An 18,111-nucleotide genomic window follows, 5' to 3' on the forward strand; every position below is an offset into this window, starting at 1 on the left:
GTAAGTTTATCAGAGTTAATTATCAAAAGTTGTGTTTAGGTGCTTGAAAGAACCATAAACTACAGAATAATTCTACAATGCAAGAAGTACATACATACATACAAGAAAAAATAGTTTGAATCACAGCCAACCTTCAAGTATAACACTTGTACTCTTAGTTGAACTCGTTAGTGGGTGAACTTTTTATATTTAAAAAGTAAAAAAAAAAATAAAATAAAAAAAAAAAAATGGAAGCACCTGTATCGGATTCCGATGGGGCAATTTTGATTTCCCTGGTCATAGACCTACTGTTCTCTTTTACTAATAACTGTGTGCAAGTCACTGTCATTAGCATGGAATTTTACAAAGGTACCTATGTATGTTGCTCTGCCTAGAAGGGTTGAAAAATTACTCAACAAAGTCTTTATATGTATTTTCTCTTTTTTTGCCTCTAGGCTGATCACAAAAAAAAAAAAGGGTAAGGATGGAAGAAATAAAAATGCCTCTGTTCAAATTGTAGAATTTTTTTTTCTTTGTACGCCACCAAATGGATTTACATACCAGAAACTTGAAAAGTCTCCCCTGTCAACTCACAGAAGCCAGTACTGGTAATCTTCCACTCGCAACCACTCACTCCCAAAGCATCCATCATTCACATGCGGACACATCGTTGCACACATCTGAGCGAAAGTACAAAAAATACATAATGCACACACATACACAAGTAGACATATCCTCGGGACATATATAGAATTCACATTTTTTTAATATATATATATATATATTATGTATATATGTACACATCTTGCAAGTTAAAGTTGTCGAGCTGATCGCCTGCAGGAGGGGAAGTTTGCTATACATCACAATTCAATTCTTTTTCTCAGTCCCAGATCTAATATTATAGAACAAGCATCCTCATCCCAAGATAGTTCCAATACACATGTTCTAGAGTTCTACTTTCTGACTTAGGGACATAAAAAATACAAAAAGAAAAATTCGAACAGAATATCCTGAGCAGAACTACGGTATTTCTGGCACAAATTTCTACATGACATGATCATACTGAATACAATTAGCATTGCCTTCACAAAAAAAGAACCAAAAAAAAAGACCCTTTCAGTTTGTACACTGAATTGTACAGCCATCCTTTCCTTGTCTGCTGTTATACTAAGGTTCATCCTTATGAAATTTGAAACATCAAAACTTCGTCATCATCAAAGTGAAACTACAAGTAATACGTATAAAAAAAAGTACCATCTTTATTTTGATGTAAGAGCGTTAACGTAAAGGAAATCTAAAACAAAAATATGTAGCACCAAAACTCATCCTGAAAAGATTCCCTGGTTCAACAAATAAAACGCTGAGCTCCTGACAACTGCATTCGCACCTGCACACTTATGTATACATTCAACTTTGAAGTGATCCCCTCCCCACACTCACATTATTTTAATTACACACACACTCTCACTCTCTCAATTACCCTTTGAAACAAAAACATGCATGCACTCACACGTACACATGTAATAAACGTTAGTGTTGACATTCAAAGAACTGCAAAAATGATGCGAAGTCTTCATCAAATGTACAAGCTTGGACTGCCATAACTATAATTCATTACTTTTAGACTCTTTCCTCTTTAATTTTGTGCTGCCTAGAACACAAGTTAACCAAGTGATTTCCAAACCCATCTTTAGCAAAACAAGAGGTATCATTGATGTCACTTCTCTCAGGTCCAGCATTGTTGTCTTAAATTCATGTACAATTTATGGAAACTGTCTTATTTGCCTATAACTCGTCTGTTATTATAAACTTTCATCACTCTCAATTGCATGAAGTTCAGGTATTTCTGGAAACTCTACACCTTCCTGTGATGATGATTCTTGTACTGGTGCTGAACTACCTTCGCTCGGACACTCATCACCTGTAAAAGAGAGAGAACACTGTAAATATCTACTAATTTTTCTACATTATTTTTAAAAGAGGAGCCTGGTTCACACAAAATAATTTAATACAGTTATTTTTAGTGGTTTCTATTTTCCTGCAACATTTTGTCCTGGTCTCCCAGAACGTTTTCAAGCTTACACCAAGATAAACATACACAATATGCAACCTTACATCGCCAGTCACTCAAAACTTCTAGTAGACATGTAAGGTTGTGTGTTTATCTTCCTGTAAGGTTGAAAAAGTTCTGGGAAACCAGGATGAAATGTCGCAGGAAAAATAAAACACACTAAATAACTGTTATAATATTTTGTATCTAGAAAAAGTGGTTATGCAAACCTTTAAAAAGAACATAGAGCCTGGTTCAGTAGCACAGAGTAGACACAAATACACAATTTTACGTCATTCAGGGGAGCAAGTTGAAAGAATTTATAATGCGGGAAAACGTAATATATCCAGGAAAATTTTCCTCTATGGGACCATGAAAATTGAATATATAATGCAGGAAAATATAAAACCGGACGAAAACATGAAATGTGTGAGGTGCATTTTCCTACCCTGTTTTGTCACGAAATAATGCGAAATGAACTGCAAAATACGAAATAGACTCTTAAACATGAAATTTAGAGTTTATTTACTGACGTGACACTTTCTAAAGTCACAATTATCCTGTAAGTTATCCAATTCACAGAAAATTGATTAATTCTGATGTAAATATTTGAGAAGCAAGAATGGACTCTTTGATACAGGATAAAACTTAATATTATGGTAACAACATAAATGTGTTACTAGAAGGGATATGTTTATTTTGTGCAGTAAGTTAAGTTTTTAAATCAAATTTGGGATTATATTCACATTTTGTAGAACCAAAATGTCATTTTATATACTGCTTTTTACTGTTATAACAGGGAGAATTTATTTTATTTACCGCTTTTGAACCAGAAATTGACTTTTTGTACTGAAATTTTGCTTTTTTATTTACCAAAAATATGTGCCTCTAATGATTACATAACAGGTATTTTTCGTCTGATGTCATTTTTGAACATTTTAAAGCAAAACAAATGGATGCATACAACTCGTACACTAATATTAATCGACATTTTGAGCAATTTTAATTGTTACAATTTTGAAGCACCAGTATTGGTTGGAATTGGTTTGATTATTGGTATCAGGTCAGCCATAATTAAACAACCCATTCCAAGTTCCATAAGACCAATACTTTTTAACCTTTACTCGGCCAATGGGTCACATAGGCATAGTTGGCCGATGGGTGACCCATCGTGCTGATTAAAAAGTTCATGTGCTTTTAGCATCTTCATACTTGTATGTGAGGTTGTAAATGCTGACAGATGTTCAGATAAAACTTTGAAATGTCATGTGGAAGAAAACCCATCCACCTAGGACCCCCTCCCCCCGACTCCAAAGTTACGTATGGAAACTAGCGCGAATTTTAAATTTGTACACTTATTTGAGAAAAAATATTATAACTAGTAGACTATTTGACCAATCAATCTACTTTGGGTAACTTTTGTGTTGCAGCTAAAACATCAGGCCATGCAACCGTGCAGGAATGAAAATGCCAAAGGCAATAAGAGGAGTTGGGTGGGCCGTGGCCCTTAACTTTCAATGAAAAAATCATAAAAATGGTGAGTTTGCCTCCTCTTCTCCCGCTATTTTTGGAAGGGGACACAAACTTTAGCCTTATTTTTAAAGAATGGTCCTTTCTCAACCGAATGAAAGTTATTTCATGTTCCTGGGTGCATTACTCCCCACTTTTATGATTTTTTCATTGAAAGTTGGGGGCCGCAGCCCACCCAACCCCTCTTATTGGCTTTGGCATTTTGAATTCTGCACGGTTGCATACCCTGTTGTTCTAGTTGCAAAATAAAAGTTACCCGAAGTAGATTGGTCAAATAGTCTAAGAGTTATAACATTTTTTGTCAAATAAGTGTATGAATTCAAAAATTCGTGCCAAAAGGCCTCGGCGAAACCGAAAAAATGTTATAACACGTAGAATATTTGACCAATCTACTTTGGGTAACTTTTGTTTTGCAGCTAAAACATCAGGGCATGCAACCGTGCAGGAAACGCCAAAGCCAATAAGAGGGGTTGGGTGGGCTGTGGCCCCCAACTTTAAATGAAAAAATCATACAAATGGGGATTTTGCCCTCTTTCCCTGCTATTTTGGGAAGGAGAAGTAAACTTTAGTCTTATTTTCAAAGAATGGTCCTTTCTCAACCGAATGAAAGTCATTTCATGTTCCTGAGTGTATTACATTATTGAATATGTGAAAAAACTCCATTTTTATGATTTTTTTCATTGAAAGTTGGGGGCCAAGGCCCACTTAACCCCTCTTATTGGCTTTGGCATTTTGATTCCTGCACGGTTGCATGCCCTGATGTTCTAGTTGAAAAACAAAAGTTACCCGTAATAGATTGCTCTGAGATATAACGTTTTTCTGAAATAAGTGTAAAATTTAAAAATCGCACGCAAAGGCAGCGGCCAGAGAGAGGTTACTTTCGAAAACCCGCTCAATGGTCTAAAGGTTAAACTTCACTTTGTTAAGTACTTCTGTTTTGTAATTTATCCCTGAAGAACCCAAGCAAACGTGGCAAACGACATAAATGTGAATATTATGCACATAAGGTGCATATTATGAATATAAATTGTAAAGGGCATGTAAGGCTTGGCCAAGAGAACCAAAGTTATCCTCACAAAGTTTATAGCCACCAGCAAGCTACGCCAGTTAAGGCATTCCTTACTTGAAAAGCAGCAACTGTTGTTTCCGGATGGAAAAGTCTGGAAACTCCGCAAGGAAAGCGGAAGAAGAGGTGTCATTGATGGGTCATGACAGGAGGAATCTGTCAGTCAGTTTGTCTTTTCCCACACACTGAGGTGGTCAGAAGCGGAACATTGAACGGGGTGTGTTTGACTTCTCTGTTAGCCCTTGTATGGCCGGGCATCATTCACCTTTGGAGGGTTCGCTTCAGTGGCAGCAAAAAGAAGTTTGTAAATAAATGGTTTGTGAAACAAGAAAAATGTTGCCAGTCATTTGGTCGTTCAGATCAGGGGTGCCCATCCCCCCCAAGGCCCATGATGCACTCCCCTAAAAAAGGTAGAAATTTGCCCTACCTAATAAGTTATGTTGACATCATACTTTTAACATGAAATTTCAAACCTTACCCTTTGAAAATGGACAACACTTATCAGTATCTGTACATCTTAATTCCTGAAAAAAATATATATATATATTTTACTTACAAACAATTTCATTGTTACCTGCATGAGCAGTAGAAGAATCCTCTTCAGCCTGACTACGACTCATGGCTGGGTCGATGGCTTTTTTGATCTGACTATTCGCTCCTTTTGGATCAAGGTCCATTGCCCAGCTAAAATGCATTAATGCCAAATGGGTGTTTCCCAGTTTCTTGTGTACCTACGAAAGAAAGAAAAAAACATTACAAAAGATGAATCGTTTGGACTTACCACTGTATTTGATTTCTTTATATAATTTTTCTTAGCGATGCTTTCTGCTGCTTTTGCTAATCACGACAATGAGACTATGGGCTGATGAAGGGACATTCACAAATAACACCCATACTCGAACCTGGGAACATTATTAGTATCTCCTATAATAAACATTAGGGATGGGATTGATTAATCGGTACTCTATCGGTATTGACCAATATATGCATATCGGTGTATCGGTAAAATTACAGATTATTTTACCGATCCGATATATATCTATAAATATCTGATAATTTAGTGCAAAATTCTGCCATTTTTTTTGTAATTTTTATGGATAATCTCCATGCCCTAATTTCTTAAAAAGTAAATGTCTAAATATGCAATTTATTTTTCACTGCTGTCACCTTGAAACACACATTTATTAACGAGGTCAATGAAACTTTCAGGTTCTTCAAGGACCATTTCTAATTTTATATCGGATTGGTAGAATATCGGTTATCGGTAAATTTTATATTGTTACTTTATCGGTATCGGCCAATCCCTAATAAAAATTAATATTTCAGATATTTAATAAATACCACCACTGTGATGGCAAGATCAAAAGTAGACCACTTAAGGGCATGAGGGAAAAATTTCCGTGTGGCCATCCTCTATGCGGTAGCTAGAGCACTGTTGCCAACTTAGCTCTTTTTGAGCTAGGTCTGGCTCTTTCATGCACTCGTTTGGCTATGAACTGGGGTGCATGCCACCCTGCCTCACGATGGTCATTACTGGCTCCAGCTTACATAGACCAATTTTTGCCCTAAGTACACATTTTGCACGTTATATTGTTATATTTTTTGCTTCGTAGCCCCACCCCCTCTTACCTCGCCAGCTACTTATTTTTATAGTGCCTTGGCTGACGTGAAGAGGACGTAATATTGTTATCCTGGAATCCTTCTTTCTGATTTCATACGACCATCGGTGGATTATTGAGATGGGTGATGCTGCCGGATCCGGATGGTTAAAAACTAAGAATAAATTGCCATCACTTTAAAGCTAATGGTAATAACAGCACACCCCTCATTTGACACTTAAAATTACCCTAGAGAAAAAAATAAATCCTCTAACACAGATTCTGCAGTGACAGACTCCATTTACGGTGAAATATAGCTCTTTTATGCACATCAGGTTTGCAAGGAGAAATGCATGGAGCTTATGGAAGTACAGGGTGCGGCACGTAAAACCAGCCCGCTGTAATCCCGATGTAATTGCTTTGCTAATGAACATGTAAAACATCTAAATGAACATGTCAACAGAAGATGGCATTGCATGAGTTACTAATTCTGTTTCTCACCAACAGGTGGCTTGTGAACCCGTGGTCGAGTGAAAGCAGTTGAGAATCAGGCCTTGTTGGGTGAAGCCGTGATAATGCCGTATTTGATTCCTGAGCGTGTTGCAATTGTTGAAGCTTTTGTGCGCACCGGATCCTTTGTGCAAACAAGGAAGTTGTTTCAGGAGAAATTTCCAGGAAATCCTGTCCCAGCAAAACGCACAATACAGGATTTGATTGGGAAATGGAGGCATACAGGATCTGTTGCAAATGCTCCCAGGGACAGACGACCATCTGTCTGCACACCTGAATTACGGAGGCAGGTGCAGAACATAATGGCGAGAAGTCCTCGTAAATCAACAAGGAAATTAAGTCAACAGGTTCCAGCTAGTGAGCGAAGTTGTAGACGTGTGTTAAGGGCGCTGAAGTTAAAACCTTACCGGATAAGTGTAGAGCAACAACTGAGGGAGCTTGACCCGGGGAAGAGGGTGGATTTTTGTTCATGGCTATTGACGAATGTTGCCAGTGGTGTTTTGGATCCATTGATGCTCATCATAAGTGACGAGGCGTGGTTTCACCTGTCGGGATACGTAAATTCCCAAAACAATCGCTATTGGTCGTCACAGAATCCACACGTAATCCACGAGCAGCCATTGCATGACGAAAAGATTGGTGTTTGGTGTGCCATTTCCGCACAACGCGTTATGGGGCCCATATTTTTTGAAACTACAGTAGACAGTAACGTGTATTTGGGAATTCTGGAAGAGTTTTATGAACAATTGACAGAAGAGGAGCGTCAGTTCTGTTACTTTCAGCAGGACGGATCAACAAACCACACATCAAATGCTTCACTATCCCGTGTGCATGAAATGTTTACTCCAGAGAGGACAATTAGCAAAGGCCTGTGGTCTCCTCGGTCACCCGACTTGTCAACTTGTGACTTTTACTTGTGGGGAATGTTAAAGTGGAAAGTATTCGAAACAAATCCACACACAATTGAAGAACTCAAGACCTCCATCCAGAATATCATGAACAGCATCACCACTCAAGAATTAACAAAGGTGTACATGAATCTCCTGAAACGTGCTCAGACGTGTGTTCAAGTGGGTGGAGGACACTTTCAGCATCTATTGTGAAGGTGAGAAATCTTAACACACAACATTAAATTTCATTTGGTGTATTGCTTTTGTTTGATTTTGTTTTAATTTCACTTAATCATTCAAATTGTTCATCTAATGATATCTTATGAAGGGACGGGCTGGTTTTAAGTGCCGCACCCTGTATCATTTGATATGTTCTCTTGGGAATATCAACTGAAGTAGTAATTGACAGGCGGAAAAAGGTCAAACTGAAGTATCAAAACTTCCATTTGATTAGCCATAACTTGAGTTGAAGTTGAATCCCAATAAGGAATACATTGGTTTCTGAAAATTATTATTCATCATATTTTTCGAACATCGTATCTAGCTTAATAATCAACTTTAAAAAATGCTTTCACTTGCAACATGGAGAAATTCATACTCTCTTCAACACCAGTTTTTTTCTTCAGTAGCAGTGCCCATTCGGACGATATTGAAATAAATGCACAACTGGTGCGAAATTGTCACCCTTCCCCTTAAGGTGATCAGTAGGGCTCGGATTTTTAGGTAAATAAATATTTTTTCTGCGAGTAGATATGACCTCGTAAGTGAGTTACAAATTCCGATCATAGTAACTGGAACCTATATATCAAATTTTATTTCACATAAAAAAACATATTTTCCAATTTTTTTTATGTATATACAGTAGTGGCATTAATTCTGGACACTTTTGAGAATTATGATGAAAATCACATTCAAGTTTTGATTTTAATTTAAATTTACGTTTTTATTGAAGTCAAATTTTCAGGAAATAGACAAACATGTCTTTATATTCAATGTTTCAAAGAGTGAGCACACTAAATATAATAATAATTATACAGAAAATGTAACTAAGTGTACTTAGCTTAACAACACCTGTAAAATGTTCATTCAGTAAAAGTAAATTTTGGCACACACTCATTACGGTTATTGTAACTGCGTTGTGTTAATATTTTGTGGGATATCCTTTCGATTTGATAACTGCCTCGAATCTTCGTGGCATCAAGTCCACCAAACATTTGAGATTTTCCGGTATTATCACTCTAAACTATGATTGAACGATGGCCTCTAACAGCTCCCTCTTGTTGCTGGGATTCCGACGTGCCACCAAAACTTTCAGCCTTGACCACAAGTTCTCAATCGGGTTGAGGTCGGGACTGTTCCCGGGCCAAGGCAGAACAGTAATACCATGGTCCCTGAACCATCGCTGATTGATTCCAGCGGTGTGACACCTCGCGCCATCCTGCTGAAAGATGCACCGCTGAACGTTACCCCCAAACAAATCACGAATAGTGGGCAGCAATTTTACCTGTAAGAACTGTTCTTGGTATTTTTTGGCATTAATGTTGCCTTCTAACACTGCTAGGTGCCCGACACCATGCCTTGCCATGCTTCCCCACACCATGATACTGATAGGATGCTTCATAGTGGAGGTGGTGCACTCAGGTATCATGTCTTCACTTTTTCGGCGATGCACATACCTGATACCATGACTTCCAAAGATGCTGATCTTGCTTTCATCGCTTCAAATTAGTTTACCCCAATCTTCTTGTGTCCACTCCCTAACGCTCACTACACACGCTTTTTCCTCTACTTTTGTTTGAGATAAGGCTTCTTCCTTGCGACCCTCGCCCGTAAACCATTTTCACAAAGTTTATGTCTGACTGTTCGGTCAGAAACTACTACTCCAGAAGTTCTCAAAATGGCATTAACTTCTTTTGCCGTACGCCGGCGATCTTGTAGAGAAAGGCGACAGATTCTACGACAGTCTTGAGCAGTTAATTTTGGTTTCCTGCCACTTCTTGGAGCATTTTTTGTGTTCCCAGTTGCTTCCTACCGCTTGCAAACCTTTCTAATGCCTGAATTTGTAGCACCACCACCCAAACTTTTTGCTATTTCTTCATAAGAATAACCTTCATTACGAAGTGTCACTGCCTTACTCCTTTTACTTGGTGACGAATCAGCTCGTTTTATTGTGTTAGGAGCCATTATTTGCAATTTCAGTATCACTTTTCAACTAGCTCCACTACACAGAGTACCTAACGATGTTCTCTTCACAGAAGTCAGCTGCCAAGTGTTGTAAAGAATGAAAACAAAGAGTTCAGTTGGTTGAAAATACCAATAACAATACTAATGAATATACTAATAATCAAACAACAATGCTGCAGTAAGGTGTGAGCGATTCTTGAGGTCAGCGAACGATGTACGCCAATGATGCTCAAAGTTGATGTAATACACAAGAATCGCACACAAGCGTTCTGTTGGATGAAAATAACAATAATAATCAGGCTACAATAATGCACCAGATGCATTAATGAAGTTACTGAATGATGTAATTTAAATTGTTTAATTTTTCCATACAGGATATAGTTTACATTCGAGTTATTCTAAAAAAAATTAACATTTCACAAAAAGTGTCCAGAATTAATGCCACTACTGTACATATTTCTTAATATTCGCTCATAAATGCATAAAATGAATGTTTTGTCCCAAAAATTTCACATAAAATTTCATATCTACTTAAATTTTCTTATCTTTTTAAGATTTACCAGAAAAAAATCAAAAGGTTTTTTTTTTTTATAGTCGCTGTATTTATTTTCTCATCTTAGAGAGGGAAAAATTTTTGCAAGACCTGGCAACAGTATCCAGTCTGGATGTAACGAATTGTCCATACTGAGAGGTAAAACGTAAGCTCAACGTTCAGTAGTGGACAGATTGTTCCACAGTATTTGCTTGGCGTGGTATTGCATGGGAGAAGCACTAGTGTGTTTTGTTCGAAAGGTGCGAGTTTTCTGTAAGTGTGTGCGTGTTTGAAAATGCCGAAAGTGAAATCTGCACCAAGCTATCGTTTGCAGCAATATGTTGCAGAATTCAAGAACACATTTACCACTGATGGAAAGCTACTCTTTTGTCAGCCCTGTGGAAAAGCCATAACAGCAGAACAGCGATCTCAGGTAACCCAACATGTGAATGGCAGTAAACACATTGCTGCAGCTGTGCGTGTGAAAAGCAAACAATCCCTTATTGGTGACCCCATCCCAAGTTCGTCCCAAGAACCATCCAAGTTTTCTCGTTATTGTGCGGATTTGTGTATGGCTTTTGTTTCTGCTGACATACCGCTTTATACGGTGAATCATCCTCAGCTGCGAATTTTTTTAGGCAAATACACAAACATCGACACCCCAGATGAGTCTACTTTAAGGAAATGTTACCTCCCAAAGTCTTACGAAGAAACGATGCAGAAAATTCGTGATATCTGTGAGAATGAAAAAATCTGGGTCAGCATAGATGAAAGTACGGACTCAAGTGGTAGGAAAGTGGGAAATGTAGTTGTTGGGTTATTGAAAAATGATCAAACAATTTCAAGTAAATCTTTTCTTTTAACGTGCCAAGAACTGTGTGCCACAAATCATGTTACAATTGCTAGATTGTTCAATGAAGCCATGCAGATATTGTGGCCAAGTGGGGTGAAGTTCGACAATGTTTTACTTTTGCTCACAGATGCTGCAGCATATATGAAGAAAGCAGCAGAAGGTCTTGCAGTCAGTTATCCTAAAATGACTCATGTTACGTGCATTGTTCATGGATTGCATAGGGTATGTGAAGAAATCAGAAATGTATATCCTAATGTAGATAAATTGGTTTCGAAAGGAAAAAAAGGTGTTTGTGAAATCTTCAAAAAGGAAAATTACCAAACACCGTTGCCACCCACACCTGTAGTTACGAGGTGGGGAACATGGCTTAATGCTGTTGCATACTATGCAGAAAATTTTGAAGAATTTTCATCTGTTGTTAATGGACTGAATAAAGATGATGCTTCTTCAATTGAAATTCTTCAAGGTATGTTGAGTGACTCGACCTTAAGAAATGACCTGGCTTATATTTCTGCAAATTTGAGTTTCCTATGTAATACGATCAAGAAACTAGAAGCAACGGACATTCCTTTGTCAGACGCAGTTAAAGAAGTTCGTGAAGTGGAGAGCAAGCTCAACAAACTTAATGGACTAAAGGCACAATTGCTTCGCAGAAAACTCCAAGATGTCATGGCAAAAAATTCCGGCTTTAAAATGATGTGTAACATTTTGAATGTATTGGATGGTGAACAGGAAGACAATATTGGATATTTAAGTGTGAGTGACATATAATGCCTTAAGTATGCGAGGTTGACTTCATGTGATGTAGAACGAACATTTTCGCAGTATAAGGCACTGTTTCGAGACAATCGTCAGTCCTTTGTAATGGACAATTTGAAGATGACAGTTGTGGTGTATTGTAATTCACCATTTTTCAGCAAAACATGCTAATTTCATCTGGTGAGTAGAGCTGTTTTAATCAGAAATTTTCAACATTTTTAGCACATAAAAATGCATATTTTCCATGTTTAAGTACATAAAGTGTAAATATTTTCCATATTTTGAGCACATAAAAAATAAATATTTTCCTGATTTTTAGCACCTAAAAATCCGAGCCCTAGCGATCAGCAACTAAGCTGGCTTGGGGGGGGGGGTTATGATTAAATAAATATTGTAACAGGGCTAGTATTTTACTGGATGCATGTCTTAGATGTTATGTAATTGTCAGTGAACATTTCAACAAATACATTATCTACCATTATTAACAATCCAATTTCACATATGGATGGTTCCTTGCATTCGGTTCGAACACTTCTTTCACAAAGATAGGAAACTGCCTTTTGTATGAGGATCAGTCAATACTGATTGAGAGGTATATGATAATGAGGACAGTAGCGAAGAGAAAATTATGCCATGTGCTGTTCGACATACTTTCCACCTCGGTCCACACACTGTTGCCAGTAATCTAGAAGCTTGTGAATGGCAGCAGCAAAGCACTCCTTATGGATAGTTTGAACACTCTCACAAGACAGGAGTTTAAAGTTTGTTAGATTGAGACAGATTAGGTCAATATGCTGTAGAACAGCCATGTCAAACTCGCGGCCCTTGAAACAAACATGTAAAATAGTATCACTGACTACGAAAAACATATTTGTTTCATTTTATTGTTCGCGTCAGTATATAAACGGTAAATTTCTTGTTTAAGAGACTATTTCACATTTTGCAGTTCATTTCGTGACAAAACAGGGTAGGAAAATGCACCTCACACCTTTCAGAAACATGAAAAATTAACATTACAATGTGTTATTTCAAATTTCGTGTTTTCGTCAAAAACGAAATATGCATGCCGGTACGCATAAGGATTATAATAAAAATATTTTTCATTGTAACTACACACATACGTAATCATGTTCATTCAGTTCTCAGCAGGGTGGTATGTGAGGGGGGATGAGGGCAATTCCCTTGCTAATTTATTGCACTGGGGGGATCTTCTCTATATATTTATGTATGATACTGCAACTTTAATTACTGGAATCCTTTCCCCTTCCCCTCATCAGGGGCCAACCCCTTAGTTTTGGGCTTCAAGGGGTTCTGATTCAAGATGTGCACCCCGGAGAGTTTTTACATTATAATTATGTGGCCTCACTTACGAATTGAATTTAACATGGCTGCTGTAGACCAGTGAACCCCAAAGATTGCAAATGTCCTACTGTGGGGATGCTTATGTGCAGGTTGGCATTATTCAAGCAGCAGGACATAGCATACTTATTTCCCTTTCTGTCTCAGCTGTATTCAGTGACGAAGGAGTGTCAGGGTTTTGCAGGATGCTTCACTGATCATGGTTTGCTTGGCAGGAAGCCACTTGATAAGCACAAACCTCCCCAATGTTGCAAATAACTGTAGCTGTCAGCTTCCCTACAAATGGTGTCTTGAATAATGAAACTACAACACATCACTACAAACTGTATCTTCTTTCCGCAGAAACCAGGCTGTCCATCTTTGTCTGCGATACTCGCCTTCTATTGTACATGAAATCACACACACAACTGATGTAGTTCTACTCATCAATAATCCAATGCCACCTAGGCATACCATCTCTTGTCAGTTTGTGGACTGTAAGGTGAAGTTCAGACCGATTTTCGTAATTACATCAAATTCAGCTATTAAATTATAACTATTTTCAATGAATATTGAGAATATTTTAAAAAAGAAATAGTTTTTTCCTAAACTATAATTCTTCTATTCTTAGAGTACTAACTTCTTGCTTTTCAGACCTTCAGTCATGGCTTAAAAAACATTTTACTATGTTTGGTGTTGAAATATCAAAGATTAAAACGTGGAAGATAACAACATAAATTCTAAAATTTAAATACTGATACTCTGTTGTTACTAACTTGCTTATGGTTCCATTTATCACTGACAAATTGATTTCAAAACATAAGCAGGTTAGAAATATTTAACTTTCTCCACTCATTTGCCAAGTCAAATTCGACACTAATGATGAAAAGTATTCACTTTCCATGTCTTCATGAAACAGCCGGCCCCCATGGCAGAATGGTTAGCACATTGTGCTACGATGCCAGGGGTTCTTGGTTCAAATCCCGGCATGGGCTTGAATGTTTGTGAGTGTGCATTCATCAATTTCATCATTCATCCCCATCTTCGCAATTAGCCAAAAGTGGCACAAAACTAAACTAAAGCAAATCAATCTTCATGAAACTATTAATACTGAAGATTTGTTGACTTTCTTGTACAGTGGATTCTCAATTTTAAAATTTTCAGGGAAAGCTGCAAGACTTCAAATGAGGGAAAACATTAAATCAGGGAAATTTTTGTAACATGTTGGGATCATCTTGCTTGATTTTGTTATTTAGAGTTGCTTTTTTTTTTTTTTGCCACTTTTGGCTAATTGCGACTAAGAGGATGAATTATGATATGATGATGGGTCAATCACAAAGAACACCCATGCTCTGGCTGGTATTCAAACCCGGTACCCCTGGAATCGCAGTGCACTGTGCTAACCGATCTGTCATGCATGTTGGCTCAATTTTGAATTCATAATGTGGGATATCGTAAAATGCAGGAATTCAAAATTGGGGTTCCACTGTACTTCGTAAATATATATATATATATATATATATATATATATCTTTACTGTAAATCAAAATCAGAACACTTACTTTGCCTGTAAGGAAATAAACCAGGGACTCCTTTGGTACGATCTCCTTTAATTCTTCCAATTCTTTTAAGGCCTCGGCATGTCTGTCAGCAGCAAAATAAATCGAAGCTCGATGAAATTTACACAGCGGATTTTTAGGATCATTGTGAATAGCCTGATTAAGGGTTTGGAGAGCTTTCTCAGTTTTTTGCAATGCATGCTGTACCTAGAATGAGAAAATGTACTCACAAAAGGTGATACAAAGTAAAAAAAAAAGTGGGAAAGACTTTCACAAAGGCTGACAGCGTGAGAAGGACTTTCTCAAATGCTGACAGCATGGGAAGGACTTTCAGAAAGGCTGACAATGTGGGAAGGACTTTCACAAAGGCTGACAATGTGGGAAGGACTTTCACACAGGCTGACAATGTGGGAAGGACTTTCACAAAGGCTGACAATGTGGGAAGGACTTTCACAAAGGCTGACAATGTGGGAAGGACTTTCACAAAGGCTGACAGTGTGGGAAGGACTTTCACAAAGGGTATTTACACATGTATAGTGCGCATGCATGTATAATGCGCACCCTGGTTTTTGATGGGTAAAAGTGACAAAAAATTATATCTCGTATATAATGCAAAGTACAATCCAGTTTCAAGAAATGGCTTTCTTAGTTGTAGGTCGTAAAGCTGTTGCTATGCTGATCAAGAGTGAATGACATCATACCTATTCAATTGCTCATTCCTTCTTTTTCAAAATATATACCTTTTCTTTCCGTGACTAATGTAACATTTATACGAGGCACATTCAGGACCTTCCAAATAGAAGTTAGGAGCACAAGATTCCTTCCATTAAGGAATTTACACACTCCATGTATGTTATATTATTTGGTAAGTAATACATTTTAATTTCTATTATCTTTTTTCTTATGTTTTCTTTCATCCAAAGTATCATAAAAATCAGAACGTTTCTTCATGTTTTGATGAACTTATTTCAACTGCATTTCACATTAGTGTTGTTATCTTGTATGGAATACTGTTTCCATAAACATGAAAAATCAATGCCATTGTCGCAAAATCATGGAACGACCCTGTACGGTTTCATGTTGGCTGTCTGAATTATTCCGTGCATAATTCGCACCACAGTGTTTGGGGGTAAAATTTTTGGAAAAAAGTGCACATTATACATGAGTAAATATGGTATTACCCCCAAAAGATATAAATGTTACAATGTGCACATATTGTAAATTAACTAGGTGAGAATACTACTACTTGTATACTGAATTAGATATTAGTAGAGCTGACCCAATACCGATGTGTCGATATTGGAATGTATTGGTTCAATTTTATTTAAAAATACTTTTACAGTCCTTTGATTGATTGAGGGGTTTGAAAAATGCCACACAACACTTTCTAATTATCCTGGAAGTTATGGAAAATTTGAAGTATCCATTGACTTTGCACCAATATTATGTGATTATATGACAGGTATATAATAATCTGATGTAATTTTTTTTATATTTTAAAGCAAAACCCTGATAAATTTATGCTTATGATTGGAGTGGTACACTAGCTCACCAATATTGATCAATATTTTGAACTATTAACTGTTACAATTTTCAGCATTCGTATTGGCTCAACCAGAAGTTGGCTTAACAGATAGCATAGAACACCAGATTCAAATCAGATTACAGATTTTTAGTTTTTCCCTTATAAGAGGAAAAGTACATTGTACTGTGTTAAATAAGAATATTATGACATGTTTATGGAACTTTCAGTGATAAAGAATTGATTATTGGTTTAGGTATCAGATTTCTGCTAATTCCAATACAGGTGCTGATATGCCAATTTTATCTTATATTCATAACATCGAAAATTGGCTTTGCCACACACTATCAAATGTATGCTTGTTGTGTATGTTGATCCCTCATGTTAAATTAAATCATTGAGGTGTCACAAGATGACTTACAGTACTAACAACTTACACAAACAAGTAAAGCAAATTTGAATGTAAAATTACGCACTGCTCATTGCACATGTAGGGCCCACATATTCAGTTTCAGCCAAGGTGATGTGATCAGCAACAAACTCCATTAACCACCCTGGTAATCATTTATTAGAGGCTTGAGTGAACCCCAGAGCTGCATTTTGCAGGGATATTGTCAGAAATAGTCTCACCTCAGACCACTTATACCAGGACTAAAACCCTGGTCTCCTCTATGGAAGTCAAACACCGTATCAAGTGGACCGTAAGAGCTCTTCCAAAGATTCTACATGCATATACAAGTTAAATCAGTCCTAATCTTACATTACCGGGACTTAAAATAAGCATAAAAATAACAACATATTCAAGCCACAATAAATGGACAGCCATACTTACCACTCCTATATGACACATAAGAACAGAACTTTGAGGATTTATGCTAAGGGCTCTCTTAAAATAAATCTCAGCAAGTTGATACCTCTCCTGCTTATAAAATATTGTCCCTATACCATACCTGAAAAAAGAAAATATGTCTTGCTGATTACTGCCAAATTAATACATAACTACAACTTTAAAACAATGAAAAATATGTGTCCAGTTTCTATTTGCAAATATGATACATCTCCTGGAACATATTGTTTATAAGGACTTAAGCAGCTGCTGTACAAATTGCAAACTTCTTCAAAGTGTTTTGATAGCTCCAATCTGTAGCAAATTATGTAAATAAGTAGTATAAATATTCCTACTGACAATGATGACTGTTGCACTGAAGGATTTGGTTAATTAACATAATTACTGATCTTTACTCAAATGTGATTTTCTGCATATTCCATTTAAATCAACCTTAAAGTGTTCCAGACTTCAAATGAAGTACAAATAACAAACATTAGATAGTACAATATCTTCAAAAATCTAGTTGAAAAAAACTATAATATTACAATCTGGAACCCACCTATTGTTCCCTTTATTCTGGAATAAGCTGGTATCTTTCATAACAAGTATTCCCTTCATTTGTATTTTATTTTGTTATTTTATGATGCTTTTCTTCCAATTTGAAGTAATCATGATGATGAGGATCAGTGTGTCTACTATTTTGTAAAAACAAAATATCTGATGTTTCCAGGTTTTCCAGATCAAGAACCAAACTTTTCTAGATCTGGTCAATTAGGCAATTCATGTATTTAAACATGTGTGTAAGAAGGTCACTACATTATAACTAGACATCATGTTTAGAATTCTACTTAAGCAAATTTTTAGAATACTCGCTTCACATGTTAAAAGTAAAAATGAGAAGGGAAACTGAAC

At 36.9% G+C, this 18,111-nt stretch overlaps 1 protein-coding gene across 2 annotated transcripts in view; it reads right to left on the minus strand.

Annotated features, from left to right (window-relative positions):
• Positions 1–505: 505 nt before the first annotated feature.
• The window catches only part of Cdc27 (cell division cycle protein 27), a 57,894-nt gene continuing 40,288 nt past the window's right edge, over positions 506–18,111 (minus strand). Inside the window, exons 12-15 of one of the 2 annotated variants that reach the window (XM_083129435.1) lie at positions 17,203–17,320; positions 14,852–15,055; positions 5,200–5,356; positions 506–1,900 (exon numbers count right to left, since the gene is read on the minus strand). In XM_083129435.1, the coding sequence (XP_082985561.1) occupies positions 1,782–1,900; positions 5,200–5,356; positions 14,852–15,055; positions 17,203–17,320 (598 nt within the window). In that variant the 3' untranslated portion in view covers positions 506–1,781. The remainder of the gene's footprint in view (positions 1,901–5,199; positions 5,357–14,851; positions 15,056–17,202; positions 17,321–18,111) is intronic. The other variant, XM_083129434.1, reaches the window with a different exon arrangement.

The sequence above is a fragment of the Lepisma saccharinum genome, chromosome 1, assembly GCF_977018435.1.
Source record: "Lepisma saccharinum chromosome 1, izLepSacc3.1, whole genome shotgun sequence".
In the NCBI taxonomy this organism is placed as follows: Eukaryota; Metazoa; Arthropoda; class Insecta; order Zygentoma; family Lepismatidae; genus Lepisma; species Lepisma saccharinum.